The sequence below is a fragment of the Amphiura filiformis genome, chromosome 5 (assembly GCF_039555335.1).
Source record: "Amphiura filiformis chromosome 5, Afil_fr2py, whole genome shotgun sequence".
Classification (NCBI taxonomy): Eukaryota; Metazoa; Echinodermata; class Ophiuroidea; order Amphilepidida; family Amphiuridae; genus Amphiura; species Amphiura filiformis.
Window position 1 is genome coordinate 41495293 of NC_092632.1, and position 19210 is coordinate 41514502.

At 37.4% G+C, this 19210-nt stretch overlaps 1 protein-coding gene across 1 annotated transcript in view; it reads left to right on the plus strand.

The window, feature by feature from the left end:
- Positions 1-410: 410 nt before the first annotated feature.
- The window catches only part of LOC140152206 (dual oxidase 2-like), a 42401-nt gene continuing 23601 nt past the window's right edge, over positions 411-19210 (plus strand). Inside the window, 11 exon segments of the mRNA XM_072174504.1 lie at positions 411-512; positions 5528-5828; positions 6449-6683; positions 8670-8995; positions 9827-9954; positions 11531-11627; positions 13068-13148; positions 15414-15506; positions 16127-16288; positions 17206-17390; positions 17966-18179. Coding sequence (XP_072030605.1) covers positions 411-512; positions 5528-5828; positions 6449-6683; positions 8670-8995; positions 9827-9954; positions 11531-11627; positions 13068-13148; positions 15414-15506; positions 16127-16288; positions 17206-17390; positions 17966-18179 — 1924 coding nt within the window.

Sequence of the window (19210 nt, forward strand, 5' to 3'; positions counted from 1 at the left end):
GTACCTACATGTATATCAACCAAAATTGTTCTAAATCATGGTGCAGCTATAAAGAGTCTAATTAAATCAACCAGCTTCAAGCCACGAGCCACGAACTCAAAACCAAATACCAATCAGAAGACAGCAGAGGGATCAAGACCACAGAGAAGATTTTTAAAAAAACTTATATTAATTGTGTAGTAGATGGACGGTATCGGCGCGTGTTCAATCCCGCTTTGTATTTGCGCGTTGTGTGCCGGGACGTCACACTCTGGGAGGGGGCTGTGAAGCGGGATTGAATCAAATAAGTATTTCTGAAAATCACTAACTTGCTTGATTATATAAAATTCGCGTTTTTAAAATTAGCGCTAATTGTGATTCACATAGGCCTATAGGCTGAGCGCATGTGCTGACCAATTAAAATTATGAAAATGATGACCAATCATCATTACGCGTTCAACTCAGAACCGGTTCTGGCTGGTTGGCTTGCGGCGTGGTTAACGCAAGGCGACGCTTGGGCCATTCTGATTCAGGTGAGAGGTTTGATTGTATATCTTTGTGTTGACGGCAAGTATATTTAGTGATTTTCGCTGTTTTATTATGAATTATGTCATAAAAAAGTTATAGATCAGAAAGTCAAATGTTAGGGAATCATTTTGGAACATTTTCGAAATGTCAGTATCGAATTTAGGCTTTAAAATTGCATTTTTGAAGTCATGTATCAGTGATCTTTTTGATTGCTTATTGTGCGTAGGCGCTTGCATGTATTCATTTTCCAAAATGTCAAGTCAGGATTTTACATCAAATTTCATATTTTTGGCGATACAAAATTCTATTTATTATTTGTTGCGCATGCGCATAATTATGAAGTCGCACATCATAATTATTGTTGAAGTGAGGGAGGGAGCAAAACTAATTTTGAGCATGACAAACATGATTGAGAGGGACGGGATGTATTGCTCTGTCGTGTTAATTAATTATTTTATGGCAATTTTGGGAGTATTTTTAAATAAATCATCCTCCTTCTGCTAATGTGATATTTTATTATTATAAAATACTCGCGCGCCGTGCCGTCAACTTTAAACATGTTAAATAAAAACATATTGATATTTTTATGCATGTAGGCCCATATTTTTCATATTATATTAAGGATGTCAAATTCATGAACTATGTAAATTATTTGTGTTATGAATATTTATGTGCAAACAAACATTCCGTACACACACGCACAGAGATATCCATACCCTGGGGACAGGCCTAGATGTGTGTCACACCTATGGGATATTGGCACCCGTGGGTGGTGCTTGCAGGCTTCATAGGAGAGGAGTGGTGACAGAAGGAGGGAGATGAAGCATTAGGTGTGATCGCATAAAGAGAGGCCAGGGGTTAGTGATATTCTGTGAGGTAAGTTGATCATGCATATACACCCATACATATACAAACTGGTTACGGACGCCCCTACCCAGGAGTGTAGTGGATCCGACCCAGGGGGTCGTGTGTCGTCGTTACCTGAGTGTAGACCAGAAGGCGTGCATGAGGGTGCACGTGAAGATCATCATGACAGGTGGAGCGTTACCTTGTGTTGCTTGATGTGAGGGTACGGGGTGTAGGCGTACCGAGGGAAAGCACACATGGTTGACCCACGGGATATATGACAGCAGGAGAAGGAGGCCGAGGATGATGACCTAGGGGTGTACTGTAAGCTCTGTAAGCAGTTTTACACAAATACATTATATACACACATACTTTAAAGTGTAGGCCTATTATTCGGGCTTACGTAATAAAACATTAATTTTATAACCCGGGGGTGGGGATATTTTGTTAAGTAAACAGATAATGCAGTATTCTTTATTCTTCTTTTTCATTCTGATTCAGGGCGTTACATTCTGATTCAGGGCGTTACACATTCTGATTCAGGGGCGTGAGTTATCAGGATCCGATTCAGACCTTAATTTTATTGTCTGAGGGTGGGAACCAGATTGAGGGTGAGGAGGTAGTTAAGTTGGGAGTAATGGTATGTTGTTGAGATTGTTGCTGATTGTGACCTTAAAAGTTAATTAAACGTGTTTATTGTGATATATATAAATGTTATTGTGCTTCCGTGTTTTCCTTACAAGGCAGTAAGTGGGGTTCTGTCCCCCACAACTTATCCACGTTTCACACAAAAATTACAGTGTCCCCCAGGGGACTGGTGTCAACCCGGTTATCCTGACTTGCATAATTCATTTATTAGACAAACGGCCGTCCCGCTACAGTACTTATCACAATCAGATCGCACCAACTAGGCGTGATGCTGCCGAACCTGGCGCAAACCTAGCCGCACTTAGATTCTAACATCCACCAATTATCTTTGCAGCTCCCCAAATTTAATTGGGTGAAGGAAGTTTTTGATAACCGAACAACTAATCACCGATTTTGAGAAGCAGGCGGAAACTGGAGATCCCGGAGAAAACCTGCGACCGCGAGCATGGAATCGGGATCCCGGGATCGGGATAAACCAAGTTCACATGAGTCCTTGGGCCGCGCGCCGCGGCTTGAAGTTGAACCCGGGACATGAGTTTTGCAAGGCGAGGGAACAACCGCTGCGCCAACTCGCTCTCCCGAGCCTGGCTTTTGTTTTGAACCTGGTCCCATAAGTGTGTCTCTACACGGAGCGACCGTTTAAAGAAACATAATCACACTTTAAGGGATCTAAAATGAGCGTTTATTGCGCTTCGACAGTATTTTTTGTGGCACATGAGAGCACCTCAGACCTATCGAATTGTATTCTGAATACGAAGCATGTCTTTCTGATATCAAATAATTTTCATTTTTTGAAAATCACAATATAATACAAATTTTATGACAAATTATAAAAAATTGATATTTTTCGAATTTGATGATATATAACAGTCCTCGAAGTAAATTATATAAATCTAATGACATATTCTTAAAGTGTATGTAGCAGGAGGAAAAGCCGACAGTCAATTGAAAATTTTGACCTTTCATATTGAAGATATGGATTTTTTTCCCAAAAAGACCTAATTTTTTTGGTGTTTTGGGGAAAAATCCATATCTTCAATACGAAAGGTCAAAATTTTCAATTGATCGTCGGCTTTTCATCCCACCTACATACACTTTAAGTATAAATCATCAGATTTATAAAGTTTACTTCAAGTACTGTTAAATATCAAAAATATCAATTTTAATGATTTGCCATAAAATGTGTATTAAATTGCGAATTTCAAAAATTCAAAATTATTTGATATCAGAATGACATTCTTCGTATTCAGAATGCAATTTGATATGTCTGATGTGCTCTAATGTCCCACAATAAATACTGTCCAAACGTTCATACCCCAGCCCTTAAGCATTCGCAATTCAGCTTCCAAACTCCGGAGTCAGGATCGGCTTGCGTTTTAGGCCCGGCGGTGGTAAACCTAGACCGCACGCCCGGGAGGTAGGCTATTAGGCCTGAAGAAATTAAGTCGCATGTCATGGGCTAATCCGAAACATCATGGCCTTCTCTTTTCTATCCTCACCAGATATTTCAGATAAGTAAAGAGTTGCTATATCAGCATGATCAGAATGCCTCAAAACAAATGATACTCTCTTGCAAAAGCCGAGCAGCTAGTACAGCTTTACTTTGTCAATGTAGCCTAATACTTGTGTTTCCCCGTAGTTGGTCAATTTTGTAGCTATATAGGGCTATCATAGTAGGCCTACCAGTATAGTGTCCATCTCATGGTTGGCATCTTGCAACAGTCATTGTAGCTTTGTAATTTATATCGTTCTTTTTTTAATATAGGGGCCTACTAATTAGGCCTAAAAGGCACAGGAAAGTTCATTGCTGTAAACACGTTCATGCGTTGGTTTAGGACCAAGTCTGGCCTATGCAGTGTTGCCATGCAGCGGAAAGGATAACCACTTTGACGTCACAGGGGTTGCCACGTGTCTCTGCACATATGAATTGGGCGGAACGACGCAATATTCGGCGCTCTGTCTTTATTTGCTGATTTGGAGAGTAAAATGAAGGAATATTGCGTTTATCATTTTAGAAATGGATTTTATATGTAATTAGCTTTATTTTGATACCAAATATGTTTTTCTTTCAATGGTCCCTTTAAGCTTCAAATCAACAAAATGTGTGCACATTTCAATTTCGGTGTAACAGTTTTGACTCCAATGAGTAATAACTCCAAAAGGTCCGGTGGGGGATAGGGTGTGGCAGTATGTTAGTAATAAATGTTCTTCATCATTTATGATATAACAAAATTTGGCTAACCTGTTGCTGGTGTGATTGACGCCAATTTCCACCGGGAAAAGTCCTTCTCATCAGAAAATGTCACACATAAACCTATGATAAGTGTCTGTTGTCCATAGCAAATCTGAACAAAGATTGTTTGATCTGACAAGACAACTTTACAAAAACAGTTTTAAAACATTTTGCGGAAGCTTCGCGGCACATTTTAAAATTTGATGTATTATGTAGCCAATTCCGGATATTTAATTTATCAATGTACATGAAAGTCATATCTCAAAATTTTATGGGGTCAAAGCAGGCCCCGGAGGTGTCATTAATTATGCCCCTCATTTCTCTATTGGTGGTGGAATAGGGTGATGTGTCCCTTATAAAAAAATTTCATGGTCGATGCTCCCCTCCCTAAAAATCCTAATAGAATACAAAAGAAATCAATAATTGCTAGCGTTTAATGGCAACATTTTGGTCGCTTCGCGCGCACAGGACTAACAATTAGCAAATTCACCTCCACTTGGGTCCACACTTAATTTTAATGCTTTTGCCGTCACAGTTTCGTTGTTCTACATCCAAGAATTTTTCGCATCACATATATGTTGGTTTATCTTTTTCAGGACATGGAAGGGGGATCAAAATATTTTAGACCATAAAAAGAGGAGAGGGATCAACCAAAAATCCACCCTTTTTAGAGGGGATCCAATATGAACACTCCCTAAGTCTCACGTTAAAGCAAGTGAAATGGCTTTGTCTAACATTAACCCATGCTGACTACTAGGTTTGCAAACTGACAAGATAAATTATTTTTTTTAATCATATGTATACATAATTTTAGAAAATTCACAACTTGCAAAATAGTCAAAAGAAACACTGTGAAAAACAGGAACAATATTTAAAAAAATGTTAAATTATTAAAAACACAAATATGAAATAGCCTAACCTGATCGTACAAAACAGTACAAAATTATTTAAATTTTGAAAACCCAACCCAAAAAAACCAAAACCACACACAAACCATGAAATAGTTCAACAAACTTTAAAAAAAAAAAAAAAAGGGGAATAACATAACATAGGCTGGAATTTGAATTTCTGAAAACATGACAATTTACCATATCACATAAAGAAAATAACAAAATAATAAATTGCACAAAATAACGTTTAAAAATTTATTTTACATAGCCGTTAATATATTTTGTCGTAAACTATCAAAAGAGATACCACTCTTATCAACTTTCACTCTTTCGCATTTAGCATTGTTCATTCCCTAAAATCAATAATATATTGTTTATTATAATATTTCATTACTATAATTAGGTTGATGAGCGAATCTTCGAGGAAACCAAAAACACGACAAAAAACGAATCTTTCGTAGCCATAGACAAAGCTGTCTCATCCCTGATAGGGAAGCCGTGGTCGAGTGTACAATGGCTGGAGCTTCGAAAACCGTTTTACTCAGCCTTGGCCGCTCGTCTCATTTTTGCGAGAAGAGAATTAGAAATACCTGGGCTTGCTGACCTTGAAAACCAGGCAGAGATTTGGGGATCTTTCTATCGGGAATCAGGGAATGCGACAAAGGATATATACTTAGACGGTGTGGCAGCTTGTGAGAAAACAGGTACATGTCATGTATTAATCACTAGTGATTTTTTTCCGCTGGGATATGAGGGGGAAGGAGTAAAGTGAATTTGCATAAAATTGCCGCTAAACATGGGACATTTTGCAATTTTGGCTTTTACTGGGGAATATAATCATGTTCACGCACTGTCCATAAGTATTTCAGTATCCTGCGTGACCATAGGCGTTTAGGTATCAAATTAATGGAGCGGTATTCAGACCCAGTCACCCCTGGTGTCCCGCAAGGTTCCATTTTCGAACCCTTCATTGGGCCGCCTTATCTTTCCCTGACAAAAAAGCCACATGACCCATTTGTTAATTTTGGAGGAGAAACGTTTCTGTGTTTCAATTGGTTACTTGTTTATTATTTTTAAACATTTTGATAATTTAATTACAAATTAATTGATAAATTTTTAAGGCTTGAAAAATAGCTCCTTTTTATATGCGCAAATATTTTCATAATCCACCAAAAATGTATTTCTACAAAAATGTCACATATGGCCGTTTTGCACTCACCCGACGGTTTGTTCAATTTGCCTAGTCATATTCTGCCATGTTTACTGTATCATGATAATAATATAGCAATTACAAGCGCTGACTTTATTCAAATTGAATTTACAGTCTGTCAATCTTCAATACTTGATGTTGTGTTTGTCATCAATGGTGCTGATAAGGTAGGAGCTGATAACTTTAGCCAAACAAAGGCATTCATTACCAACATGATTGATCTACTCAATGTTGACGGAGATGCAATTCGGCTTGGTGTGATTCAATATAGTAACCATTCGTCAACTGAAGTATCTCTTGGAGGAGTGAACAACAAGGAAGATCTCGTGGAAATGGTCTCTAATATAACGTTAGTATCATAGGACATTACATTTATAACAATTCGGCAAATGCTTCTTTAAATGGGGTGAGGAATTTCTCAAATGTTACTTTTTCCCTACAAAATCCAAAAAACTCCATCTAAAAATTCAATTTATAAAGCTATTTTAAACAGTTTTGCATAAAAACTGGTCCCTTTCTAATTTTTTCTTTTTATTGTGGACATTCTTTAATATTTTTACTCGAAAAGTGCACTTATTTCGCGGGTGGGGGGTCCGCGTGCCACCCACACTTACCCTCATTTTTGTTTGGTGAAATGGGCCCCGCCTCATACAGGCCCCATAAAATTACAGCTACGCCACTGAAAACAACCTGCGTATATGTTCTCATCAGCGACAGTTTAAAACACCTTTCTGATGTCAAAATGCAAACTTTGATTAAGAAGAAGTAACGTGTTCATGGTGATGTTTAAGAGACGTGTAACGTGAAAACGAAATCGTTTGTCGAAAATGATGTTACCATGAAGATGAAAAGAAATATGTTTCTATTATTTATACTTTCAAGAGCTGTATAACCTTTCACCAGTCCGGGCAAATGATGGACATTTTGTGTTAATTTTGGTTTGGATATTTGTTTAACATGCAATATCATGCAAATCTGATGTGAGATTTAAATTATTTGCTGTGAGGTTTTTATTTTATTTCAAAAAATTAATTAAATTTAAATATAATTTAAAAAGTTGTGCGTGAATACGTGGTTATGAACAGATTTACCATATTCACCTTGCAATGGAAATGCGTCATCTGTTGACGTAATGAAAAAAGTGTTTTTAGCGGGAAGTGTTAGCTTTCGTTCGATATAAAAAAAAATTCTGATTGGATGAAGGGAACATTCGGGGTTTTGATAAAAACCAATCACTGATGCGGTATTTTCCACTAGTCACCAGGTAGAAGCTCACACAGCTCTTATGCTTGCTTGGACGAAATTGTTTGCTCAGATGTATCGAGGTAGAAACTGTGCATAGATGCTGTCAATTTTGTTCATTTTAAACAATTCCAAGTAAAAACGAAGTTGTTTTACTCACGTGTTAAGTGACGTTTCACCACTACACTAGTGGCTTCATCAGGCTGGCAACTCATCACATCTGACTGCTTGCTTTTATAGGCAACAGGATGCACCGTGGAGAGCGTGATGAGTTGGTCAAATATGTTGTTGAGTGAGTAGGCCCCCTCGGCCTTGTTTAGAGTGTCATGTCCTTTTCAGCGGATCCAGATGGCTTCTTTCAGCCACCTGATGGTCTTGTCGGCTTCACGATCAATAATTGATGGAGTGATTTGTAGAGGCCACATGATCAGTGATGGCGGATTTGTGAATGTCCGTGACAGATGATTGACGTTGTGCTCGAGTAAATGGTTTTGATTCAAATTTCCCCCACCTCTTTCTGGTGTTCTTTGAGTCGGATACCAAAGGGGCGACCAGTTTCACCAATGTAGGAACTGGGGCAGTCACCGCAGGGGATTTCATAAATGGCTTCCGCTTTCTGTTGAGGGAGAAGTTTATCTTTCGGATGGACGAGCATATTGTGGATGGTATGATGTGGCTTCATGACTGTGGAAAATCCGTGTTTTTTAAACACCCTGGACACTCGCTCGGATACGCCCTCTATATAGGGAACCACAACCATGCCTTTGTCTTTTTCACTGTCATCTTTTCGTTTTGAGGAAAGTCTTGTCTTAGGAGTAAAAAAACGTTAGTAAAACAAAAACGTTTTTACTTGGAATTGTTCAAAATGAACAAAATTCACAGTTGATATCAACATTCCTAATGAACTTGTTCAAAGATGTGCATAGATGCATTTATAAGAGAATCGTTTTATAGCCAAACCTTTCCATGTGATCGGGTAAAGTGTTGCCAGATTTGTCTTATTTCCTAATCTTGATATTTGTCCGGACTGGTCAACATTTGTGCTTCCTCTTCTTCTTCTTTCTTTTCTTTTTTTTTCCCTTTGTTTTTATAGATACCAACGTGGTAACGCATCAAGAACCGGACATGCGATTGAATACCTATCTCATATCTTTGAAACCAATGGTCGAAAAAAGAGTATTCCGCGAGTTTGCATCTTAATAACAAGTGAACCATCAGAAGATGATGTACGTCAACCTGCAATGTACGGCCGTAAAGGACAAGATCTCACTTTGTTTGCTGTCGGTATTGGAGGAAACATCAGTGTGTATGAATTGAATGAGATAGCAAGCGACCCAGCTGAAAAGTATAGAATCAGTGTTTCACGTTTCAACATGTTGCTCAATATCAAGAACGTCTTAGCACTCGTTGCTTGTAAAGGTGATGAAGCATCTTTACTGTATACTGTAATTACTGTTACTTTTATGTATCTGGAATGAGCGTTTTGAACGTTTCAACAGTATTTTTGTGGGACATGAGAGCACATCATTCTGAATACGAAGAATGTCTTTCTGATATCAAATAATTTCCATTGTTTGAAATTCAAGATTTTATTACAAATTATATATTAAAATTTGATATTTTTCACATTTTAGATATATATTAGTCCTCGAAGTAAATTTTATAAATCTAATGATATATTCTTAAAGTGTATGTAGCTGGGAGGAAAAGCCGACGATTAATTGAAAATTTTGAACTTTCATATTGAAGATATGGATTTTTTCCCCCAAAAGCTAATTTTTTTGGTGTTTTGGGGAAAAAATCTATATCTTCAATACGAAAGGTCAAAATTTTCAATTGATTGTCGGCTTTTCATCCCACCTACATACACTTTAAGTATAAATCATCAGATTTATAAAGTTTACTTCGAGTACTGTTAAATATCAAAAATATAAATTTTAATAATTTGTGTATTACATTGCGAAAAAATAAAAATTATTTGATATCAGAAGGACATTCTTCGTATTCAGAATGCAATCCGATATGTTTGATGTGCTCTAATGTCCCACAATATATACTGTCCAAACGTTCATACCCCAGCCCTTAAGACAATCATGATTATGAAAATAGTACGGAAACGTCTAAGTGCCATCCGACTTGACGACATGGCGAGATAAATCGTGATGCGATCAAGCAAAATCTCTGTTTCTAATGTTACTTTTAATACTGGTTAACATTAATCGTAATTGTATGTTGCTCTTTCACTTTTAGAACCTGGTACTCTGAAGACGGACTCCAGGCTTGTAGTCTCATTGCAGGCAGGTCATATTCGATATTTGAATGTTCCCATTCCAGATATTAGAAGTATCACAATTAAACTAGAATCTCAGAATGGAACTGTAAGTATTCTCTTGATTTTGACGACTGCGCTTATTAAAATGCACATACAATATCAATTTAAAATATTCACTAAAATCTTTTGTAATTCACAGTGCGGTATGCCAAATAAACAGTGCCTCTGCACACATTGCAGGTTTCCGCTAACCACTGTGGCTCTAATCATTTCAAGTTTTTGTTCAATGGAATTTCAATGGGATTGAACCCCCCAAATAAGTTGGTTCGGTAATTCAACTCGCCAAAGAAAACTCCGATGGAAATTTTGACCCCTAATCCCCCAATAGTGTAAAATTAGAAATTGGCCTGGTAAACACAAAATTTCACCTAATTTTGGGCTAAAATAGTGAACAATTATTGAGGGGTTTTTTTGCGCTGAGTGCGAAATTATCACAGTAACGTAGGGCCAAAATGATGCCCACCGGAAATTATGTGTATGATATTAAACTGACCCTGATACGCCACTGAACAAGTAAAATAATAATGGAACCCCCCAACAAGGATTTTTACAATTACAAAGACCACACTGTCGTACAAACACGCACCACAGTCTAGCACCTAATCGATTGAGCTATCTTGATTAATTCGTTTTAAACATCTAATTACAAACGAAATACTTTCATAAAAATGACATGGATACATAACAATGGAAACATGGAAAAATAACCAATTGCGCGTCATTGTCATGTCGTTTATAAAATATATATTTATTTGCAAGGTTTGTGTCTTCCTTTCTACGGTGCTACCAAATCCAAATTCGGCATTTTATGAGTGGAAATTGGAAACATCTCTAAATGATCGATATATGGAGATATTTATCGATGAATGGGATCCAACGGAAAGGAACAACAGACATGTGAGTGATTGCTGTCCATTAATATAAATTCCTCAAAAAAATTGCATTGTTTTTTTCAAGCATCTATATCTAAAAATTAATTATTTGTGACATATTGTGTTGCATACCAATGGACAGCTAATTTATTACCCTTTACAATGATATCAAAATTGTAACAATTCCCCTTTCAACGGCTGAGTACATGTCTTGTGAATGCAGTATGGGTCTCAAACAAAATGTGCCAATTGACCATTAATATGTGCTTAAACAACATTAGTCACTAATTAAACTCAATTCGCCGTAGAAGTAGTGATGCAACAGGTTTAATTACCTTAGCAATGGGTTTACACTATCTTGGTATGTATATTGCCCCGCACTATAACCAGGATGCACTCTACACCTGTGTATGTGTGCAATGTTAGATTGACTACGACACCATTTTTTTTCAAAGACACTATTCTTACAGGTGCGAGTGATTAGCATGATGTGAAAATTCTATAGAATTACGACCGAGGTCTTTGTCCTAAATTCGTTTAGCAAAAATATCGTCAAATTTTATGGAGCAGTGTAATACATATAATCATGCATAACTCGCAAACGCAAAATCAGAATCAACTGACATTTTGGGAATAAGCTTTTTTCGTTGATATCTACTGAAAAATGTCATAAAAAGTGGATGCTAGGATCACGACCTACTCCTTTAAAAAGGTTTTATTCGTATTGATGTTCTTTTGTTTTAAAAACAGACCAACTGTGGGCTTGAACTTTATGCGACAATTGTTAACAACGGAAACACCAGCAGTGATTTAAGTTTAACAGTAGAAATAGGGGATACTCGTGCTGGTAAATAATCTCTTTATATCTTGTATTATTAGACTGGTTCAATGTCTGAAAAATGGCATTCCATTCGGCAAGTTTGCGTAAAAGTAGGCAATTACCAGCTTATTTTTGATCAATATAGTACGCTGAAATCGAATCTGTTGTCTTGTCTGCCAAACAATAATTTGAGACCGTGCCCGTGAAAAAAAAGGGGGGATTAGTTTAATTCATATGACACTTTCAAACATGTCAAAATGTTCGCGTGGGCCCATGCGCTTACGGCGCGTACTATATTCAAAAAGTTATGGGACACAAAAGTTCTAATGTCGATTTGCATGTTATACAGGGTTCAAAATTCTAAGTTGCTCAAATGTTTGTACAAATTGTGGCAAATTGTTCTCCTAGCTTAGAGATTTGAAAAAGGAATAGTTTGTTCTATAATCTGTGAAGTCTAGTGTGTATGTTATACACAACACAAAAGGTCAACGGTCATTGCTTTAATTGATCATCTATCATCTAATCTTCACATCCCAGATATTTTAGTGCGAAATATTCTTTTCCTGAATCTCTTGAATTTGGACCTTTTTAACTTGTTAACTACGTGTCCTAAGCGCACAAATGTTACATTTTTGTGATCCTGAGGAACAGACGAATAATTTTTTGATATTTTTGAGTGAATTTGGAGCATGTTTAATTTTTGTTCCCGGTATGATCTTATAGAGGCATTATGGGGTCCGTTTTTAGGTGATGGGATTCAAGTACTGCTTGGCAGACAAAATATTCGAGTTCAGCATACACGAATAAACGACAATAAGTTGGTTGCCATATTTTACGCGACCTTGTCCATGCCCCTTTACGCTTAAATAGGCACATATTTAAAAGATAGAATCAGCCATACTTTTTGTGTCTTTTTTGTGTAGTTTTGGTGTCCTTTTACTTTTTGTTTCCGCCACTGCAAGTTTACTTTCAGTAAATATATGTGGTATACAATGGGATAAGTACTTAGTTTAACCCGGGTAATAAATCATTATTATACATTACCGATAGTAGTTGACAAGGGTATTTATTAATTTACCACCAAGGTTTCATTATCATTGAGGTATAGGACTTTTTATTTTTCGGAGAAGAGCAGGTAGGGCAACTACTTGATATATATGTTCAAACTACATACTCTGAAAATTTTAGAAAATTCGCACGAGTCCGTTTTTTTTAATCACATTTTTGTTCCTAAAATGGGGGTTATAGCGCCCTCAACGGGCACTCTCTCCAAAATTTTGCATATGATGTAGATTTAACATCTGGAATGTAATGCAAGTGATGCCGTTGCTGCTCTTCTAAATTCATTTTTATAATGTCCGCCCCAGACCAAGGTGTTACCCCACCAATCTGATAAATTCCTTCAACCAAGTTAATTGTTGTTATTTTATTACCCGCGACAAACCTATGTATTACCTATTCTTCCAGCTACTACTGCAGATGACATGAAGCGAGTTCCTTCCACTAGACTAGAATTTACAACTGAAGCCAAAATAAGAGAATTTGAAAGTAAGTTATGCACGCACCCCACACAGATGCATCCACATGCCACCCTACCTCGTACACCGCACACACCTACCCCGACAAACACCCAAAGTCCACAAAGTACAATTCTGAGAAAAACAAGTTTTTCTGATATGGCCATTTTAGTTTGGTTGATTTTGTTCATATTGCTTGTGGATTAAGGTATCGTCATAGTGAACCAAAATTACGGGTTTATTTGAAATGTTTAAACTTCGTATATTTTTTATTACATCTTTTGTTTAAAAAAATAGTGGACCTAGTACGTTTTGCCACTAAACATATTGACCCCTTTCTAGAAACCCCCCTTTTTACCGTTTCTGATCTTAATTTAGTGTGTCAGTCTTAAGAGCTTGACAACTGCTTGTCATATCAATAAGAATTAAACAAAAACCTCATTTCCTTTTTTAATTATGATTTTTTTTATCTTTTAGCCAAAATGACCAAAATTGCCCATTTTGGGGAATTTTCCGAAAATTCACGAAATTTCGTTTTTTGCTAAATTTTGACTAAATTAATTATTTTAAATGGGGTATTTAGGTTTCAAATGCAAAAGAACACTGTTCTGTGGCCTAAATAAACTAAAAACATTAAAATGTGAGTTTATTGGTCTCTTATAGCTGTTTTTATTCAAATTTTACCCCATTTTCCGGAAAATAACGAAGATTTCCGGAAATCAATAATTTGAATATCTCGGCAACGAAAAAAGATATGAATGTGAAACAAAGACCAAAAGATGTATTTTAACGTGTAAATACGTTCATATCAAAAACTCAATTTCGACCTCGGGTGGACTTTAGTACATTTTGCATCTAAGCTCTTCTATGTATATATTTTTTAACTTAATTAAATTGTTGAAAACAGTGCTGATTTTCCAGCGTAGCATCATATGGGCAAGGGGTGGGGGTATGCCCCCCGGCAGTCGACTTGAAAATTAAGAAAATTCACTAGGAAAATTGCCCAAAACGGCTTGTGCCCATCAATCAGGCCTTGTCCAAAATCCCCCTCCCCTCCCCCATTATTAGTCGGTGTCCGTCGGTCAAATTTTGACAAAACAAGTTCATTTGCATTGTTAGATTTAACTGTTAACATGATTCGTTTTATACAAATCCAATAAATAGCTCTGGCAGCTCATCACATCTAACTACTTCCTCTTATCATGCTTATAGGCAACAGGAACCACTATAGAGGGCGTGATGAGTTGTTCAAAGATGTTGTTGAGTGATTTAAGCCCCATCGTTCTTGTTTAGGGTGTCTTTTCCTTTTCGGCGAATCCAGATGACTTCTTTCAGCCGCATAGTGGTCTTGACATCTAGCTTTACTGTCGATACCTTTTGAGTCCTCCCAATTGGTAATATGATACAGTCTTGTGAATGTCTGTGATAGATGATCTGCGGCTGGCTCGTGTGTAATAAATAATAAATAAATAAATAAATTTCGGAATTTATATAGCGCTTTTTCCAGAGGATTCAAAGCGCTGTAATTTCGCTGCGTGGTGAATCATCACAATCAGATCGCATCAACTAGGCTAGTTGCAGCCGAACCTGGCGCAAACCTATCCGCACTTAGATTGTAACATCCACCCATTTTCTGCAGCTCTCCAAATTCCATTGGGTGGAGGAAGTTTTTGATAACGAAACAACTAATCACCGATTTTTGAAAGCAGGAGGAAACCGGAGATCCCGGAGAAAACCTGCGAGAGCGAGCATGGATCGGGATAAACCAAGTGCACATGAGTCCTTGGGCCGCGTCGGGGCTTGAACCCGGGACCTCAGTGGTGCAAAGCGAGGGAACTACCGCTGCGCTAACTCGCCCTCCCTGTAGGAATAGTTCACCACGTAAACTTCAAAATTCGGACCGCTCGCCCCCGCGCTCTGTCTTTCGTATTAAAAATCTTTTCAATGATCCCTAATTTCCGGTCGATTATTTTAGCTGTGTCATTCTCCACTGTGACGCCAGTGGGAACCAGCCAAACTTAATAAGAAAAAAATGGCGAATCGCGATGTGATGTGGGACTTGCATAGGATTGTACAGAATATAAATTTTGGCAAATTTGACCTTTCTAGGCAAGTTGACCAAACTTAGTGAGTATATAATAACGGACACTCTTATGTAAACATGTATGCATTTCAAAAGCTTCCACACCCACACCCTTCAGCGTTTCGCGCCTCGGAGCAGGCCAATAATTTTGGGCCCCCAATATTCAAAATCTAACGGAGCCTCTGTCCGGTATTTGAATATCTTTAATTTCAGGAAGGATAGGCGTGTTTGATAAGGTACAGAGAGAATACGAAGGTTACAATGGCTGGTACAATAATAAAGCCAATTCTAACTTAGGCGCTGCTGGTAAGTTGGGGGGGAGGGAGGAGTGGTCTTCAAAATAATCTTTACCGGGATGTCCCAGTAGACATACAACGTTTTACAGAAAAGGTTTAAGTGTCGGGTTAAATAATGGTATAAAAACGTTTAAATAATGGTTATCTATTATAATAATGGTATAAAAATAACATTCATAAAACATTTTTGAAAACGTGATTAAAACATTTTAACTGCTGACAAATTATTTTATAATAGCGCTTTAAAAATGTATTCATGATCTTTCTATAACCAGACATAACCCGACATTTAAATGTTCTTAAAACATTTTGAATAAAGGTTTTAAGAACCGGGAGCCAGGGCCCACATAATTTTTCAGGGATAAAATGGACATGGCAAAGAGTAAAATGTCATTCAAATGAATGAAAATGGGACCAAACATTGACAATGGGGACGAAAATTTGGATTTGCTTCCCCCCACAATGGGACAAACAATTGACAAATGGGGACGAAAATTTGGCTCTGAGTTGGATAAGTTTTCTGTGCATCTTCTTTCATCATACCATTAATTCTCACGTAGAGCGTCAATGCCGATGAGGATGTATATAACATAAATTAATTCCATTAATCCAATCAATTCTTTTCCCCAGACCTACCTTTACGTAGACGATTACCGGTAGCGTATAGCGACGGAGTTTACTCTATGACAGGAACACACAGACCAAATCCTTTTGAACTTAGCTGGAAAGCTATGCGAGGGCCATCAGGGAAACCATCTTTCAAAGGAAAGACAGTCCTTTTGACCTTCTTTAGTAAGTTGGGTAATTTACAGTAAAGTAAATATAATAAGTAATAAATACATCGGTTATATTGTCTTAATTCCACTTCTATGTATTACATTTTACATAGATCTAATACACCGACCCAAAAGTAGCTTCTGACACCTGTAAGTAAGTTTAAAATTAGTCCTCTGAGGATCGCCACAAAGTGTTTATGTCAATTCTGTAAGTTGTCGAAGAATACTAGCCACTAAACTATAGTGTAATTCTCTGCAATTAGAATAGTGTGTCGGAAATTCAGCAAAAGTCAGGAATGCCATACAGAGAATTCTTGTATTTACGTAGTATATATATAAATTTTAAACACCTTTTTCGTTTCAAGTATTAAGGGTGCACGCCACGAAATAGAGTTCCTATTCATTCATGTGTTAAAAGGCCTGAAGGAATTTGGCTTTTTGTCATTGTTAAACCTCTTTGGTTCATTCCAAACACCATTTTACCTAATGTTGATGATATCTTATACCATATATCTAACAAATTTTTGGTAGGTAAGCAGCTCGATTTTTCGCAGTGACGCGTTGAAACTGTAAATCCTTTCAATCTTACGTATACAGCACACCTAGTCTATGTAGTGACGTCATCTGGTCAAGAAGAACAAAAACATACCTCAAATTTCAGAAGTGTAACAAATGTAATCTTTTCATGCTTAGATGTTAAGAAAACCATCCACAAAGTACAGCTGCGCAAAGAAATAGGCACATCAAACCTCTTTTCAAACTTTTTTCCATTAAATCTTACAATAAAAACACTTTTTTTAACCTTCGTAGTGTGATTTGGTGGCGTGAAATCTTAATAGAGTTGCACTGGTCATTTCTACGCACCAGAACGTATTATATTTTGATGTAAACACGTGCATGATGACATTATAATCATAATCTACTTTTTCATAGGCCAACAAGTTGTAGACGAAATTCTGAACACTCGTCGATCTGGATGTCCGGTAGAATATGAATATATTGACATTCCTGAATGGCACGAGTTTAGGCGTAACGATCCACATCTAACCAAGATGCCTTTTGTAAGAAGTCGCTATAGTTTGGATACAGGATCATCGCCAAACGCACCACGAAATCAGGTCAGATTCTGTCATGTCGAATATAGAACATTTCGGTAATTCCCGAATTCCTTTGGAAATTAAACCAAATTGCACATGCTCACGAAACCACACCGCGCAACAAAGCCAACGATACTCTTCATCATTTAAAACATGCATACTAACGTCAAGGATGCGCAATGGCGATAATGACGCAGTTTCTGTTTCACTTATGACTTGGGACATACCGAAATAGTCAGTTGTAAACATCCTAAACATAATGGAGATGCAGTCATCGAATCGCTGTTACTTAGAGCATCGATCTTCACTTATGACTTGGGACATACCGAAATAGTCAGTTGTAAACATCCTAAACATAATGGAGATGCAGTCATCGAATCGCTGTTACTTAGAGCATCGATTGATTGGTTTCAATGCGAAACATGTTTGGTCTTTTGCATGATATGATGACAGGAGAATTTTGGACACTTTAGATACTAAGCTTTGTCTAACTTCTGATAAAAAGGAGGCTGTTATTTGCAATATTATAAGATTATTCGTGTATTAAAATACATGAATAATCTTATAATATTGCAAATAACATTTTTCCATTTTAGGTAAATGAACACACTCCTTGGATTGATGGTGGTCTTGTGTATGGAACAACAAAGACTTGGGCTGATAAACTCCGTTCCTTTAAGGACGGACGTTTGGCTGACAATGGAGAAGAGGGAGAATCACAATATCCTGAGAGAAACTTCATTGGTCTACCAATGGCAAATCCACCGAATCCTGTGGAACATAAACTCAAGGATGCCACGCGGTTTTTCAGTAAGTTTCCCTAAAACTAAATTTTAACGAAATAAAATGAATATTAAATCTGTTCATGGACTTACTATTTTTAATAGTGACAGTATCAAGTCTCATCCAAGACTCATCATCAGGCTGACTGATCAGGCTCTGAACTATTGACCTGTGACTCAGTTTAGGGTATGACGTCACGGGAGAGTAGTCGAGGTATTTTCCTGATTGATGCGTCGTAGGTCCTTAAAAGGTTGTGAGAAGGTCGCCTTCCTCGATTAAGCGAAGGTTCCTCCCGTCGGACATGTAGGATCTCCTTGACCGCTCTTTCAAACCACTTATGTTCTCTGTCGAGCATTAACACATCTTTAACCTCAAATGTAGGCCTATATTTGATGTGCGTAGAAAATGCCGAATCATTCGAATCAGTCAGAGTCTTTGCACTTGATGGGATAAGCAATGTTACTTGGTTTATTCCGGGGGTAGGGTATTATAGGATGCACTAGTTTCTGTCACAGAATATTACCAGGTTTCAAAGATACGGACATCGTGTTTTCCGAAAATACGCCTAAAGTTTCTTCGAAACTCCTGAGATATACAGGATGGTAGTGTTCTTAGTGGTAGTTGAATCAAAATATGTAGGTTTTGATTTCTCACATGGTTTGAGAGCTTTCTCAAATGTCCAGTTTTAGTACCCACATGTACCTAGCGCAGATTTTAGATGGTTGCGTTCTTCCAACTTAGCCTCTTTGGTGGATGGATAGTTCTCCACGCGATGAAATAGGGTTTTATTAAATTACCCCTAGTTTGTGAATGAGCTGACGGTGCGAATCAAACAGCAATATTGGTCCGTATGTGTGGATTCTCTATACACTGTGGTACTTATCGAGCCATTGTTCTCAATAGTGACTAAACAGTCCAGGAATGGAAGTTTGTTGTTCTGTACACCATCCTGCGTAAAACTGATATTCTTGTGTACAGCTTTGATGTGTTTAAAGAAAGGGACTTACTCGCTTTTTTTTAACTTCACGAGAGTATCGTCCACATAACGAAACCAATGC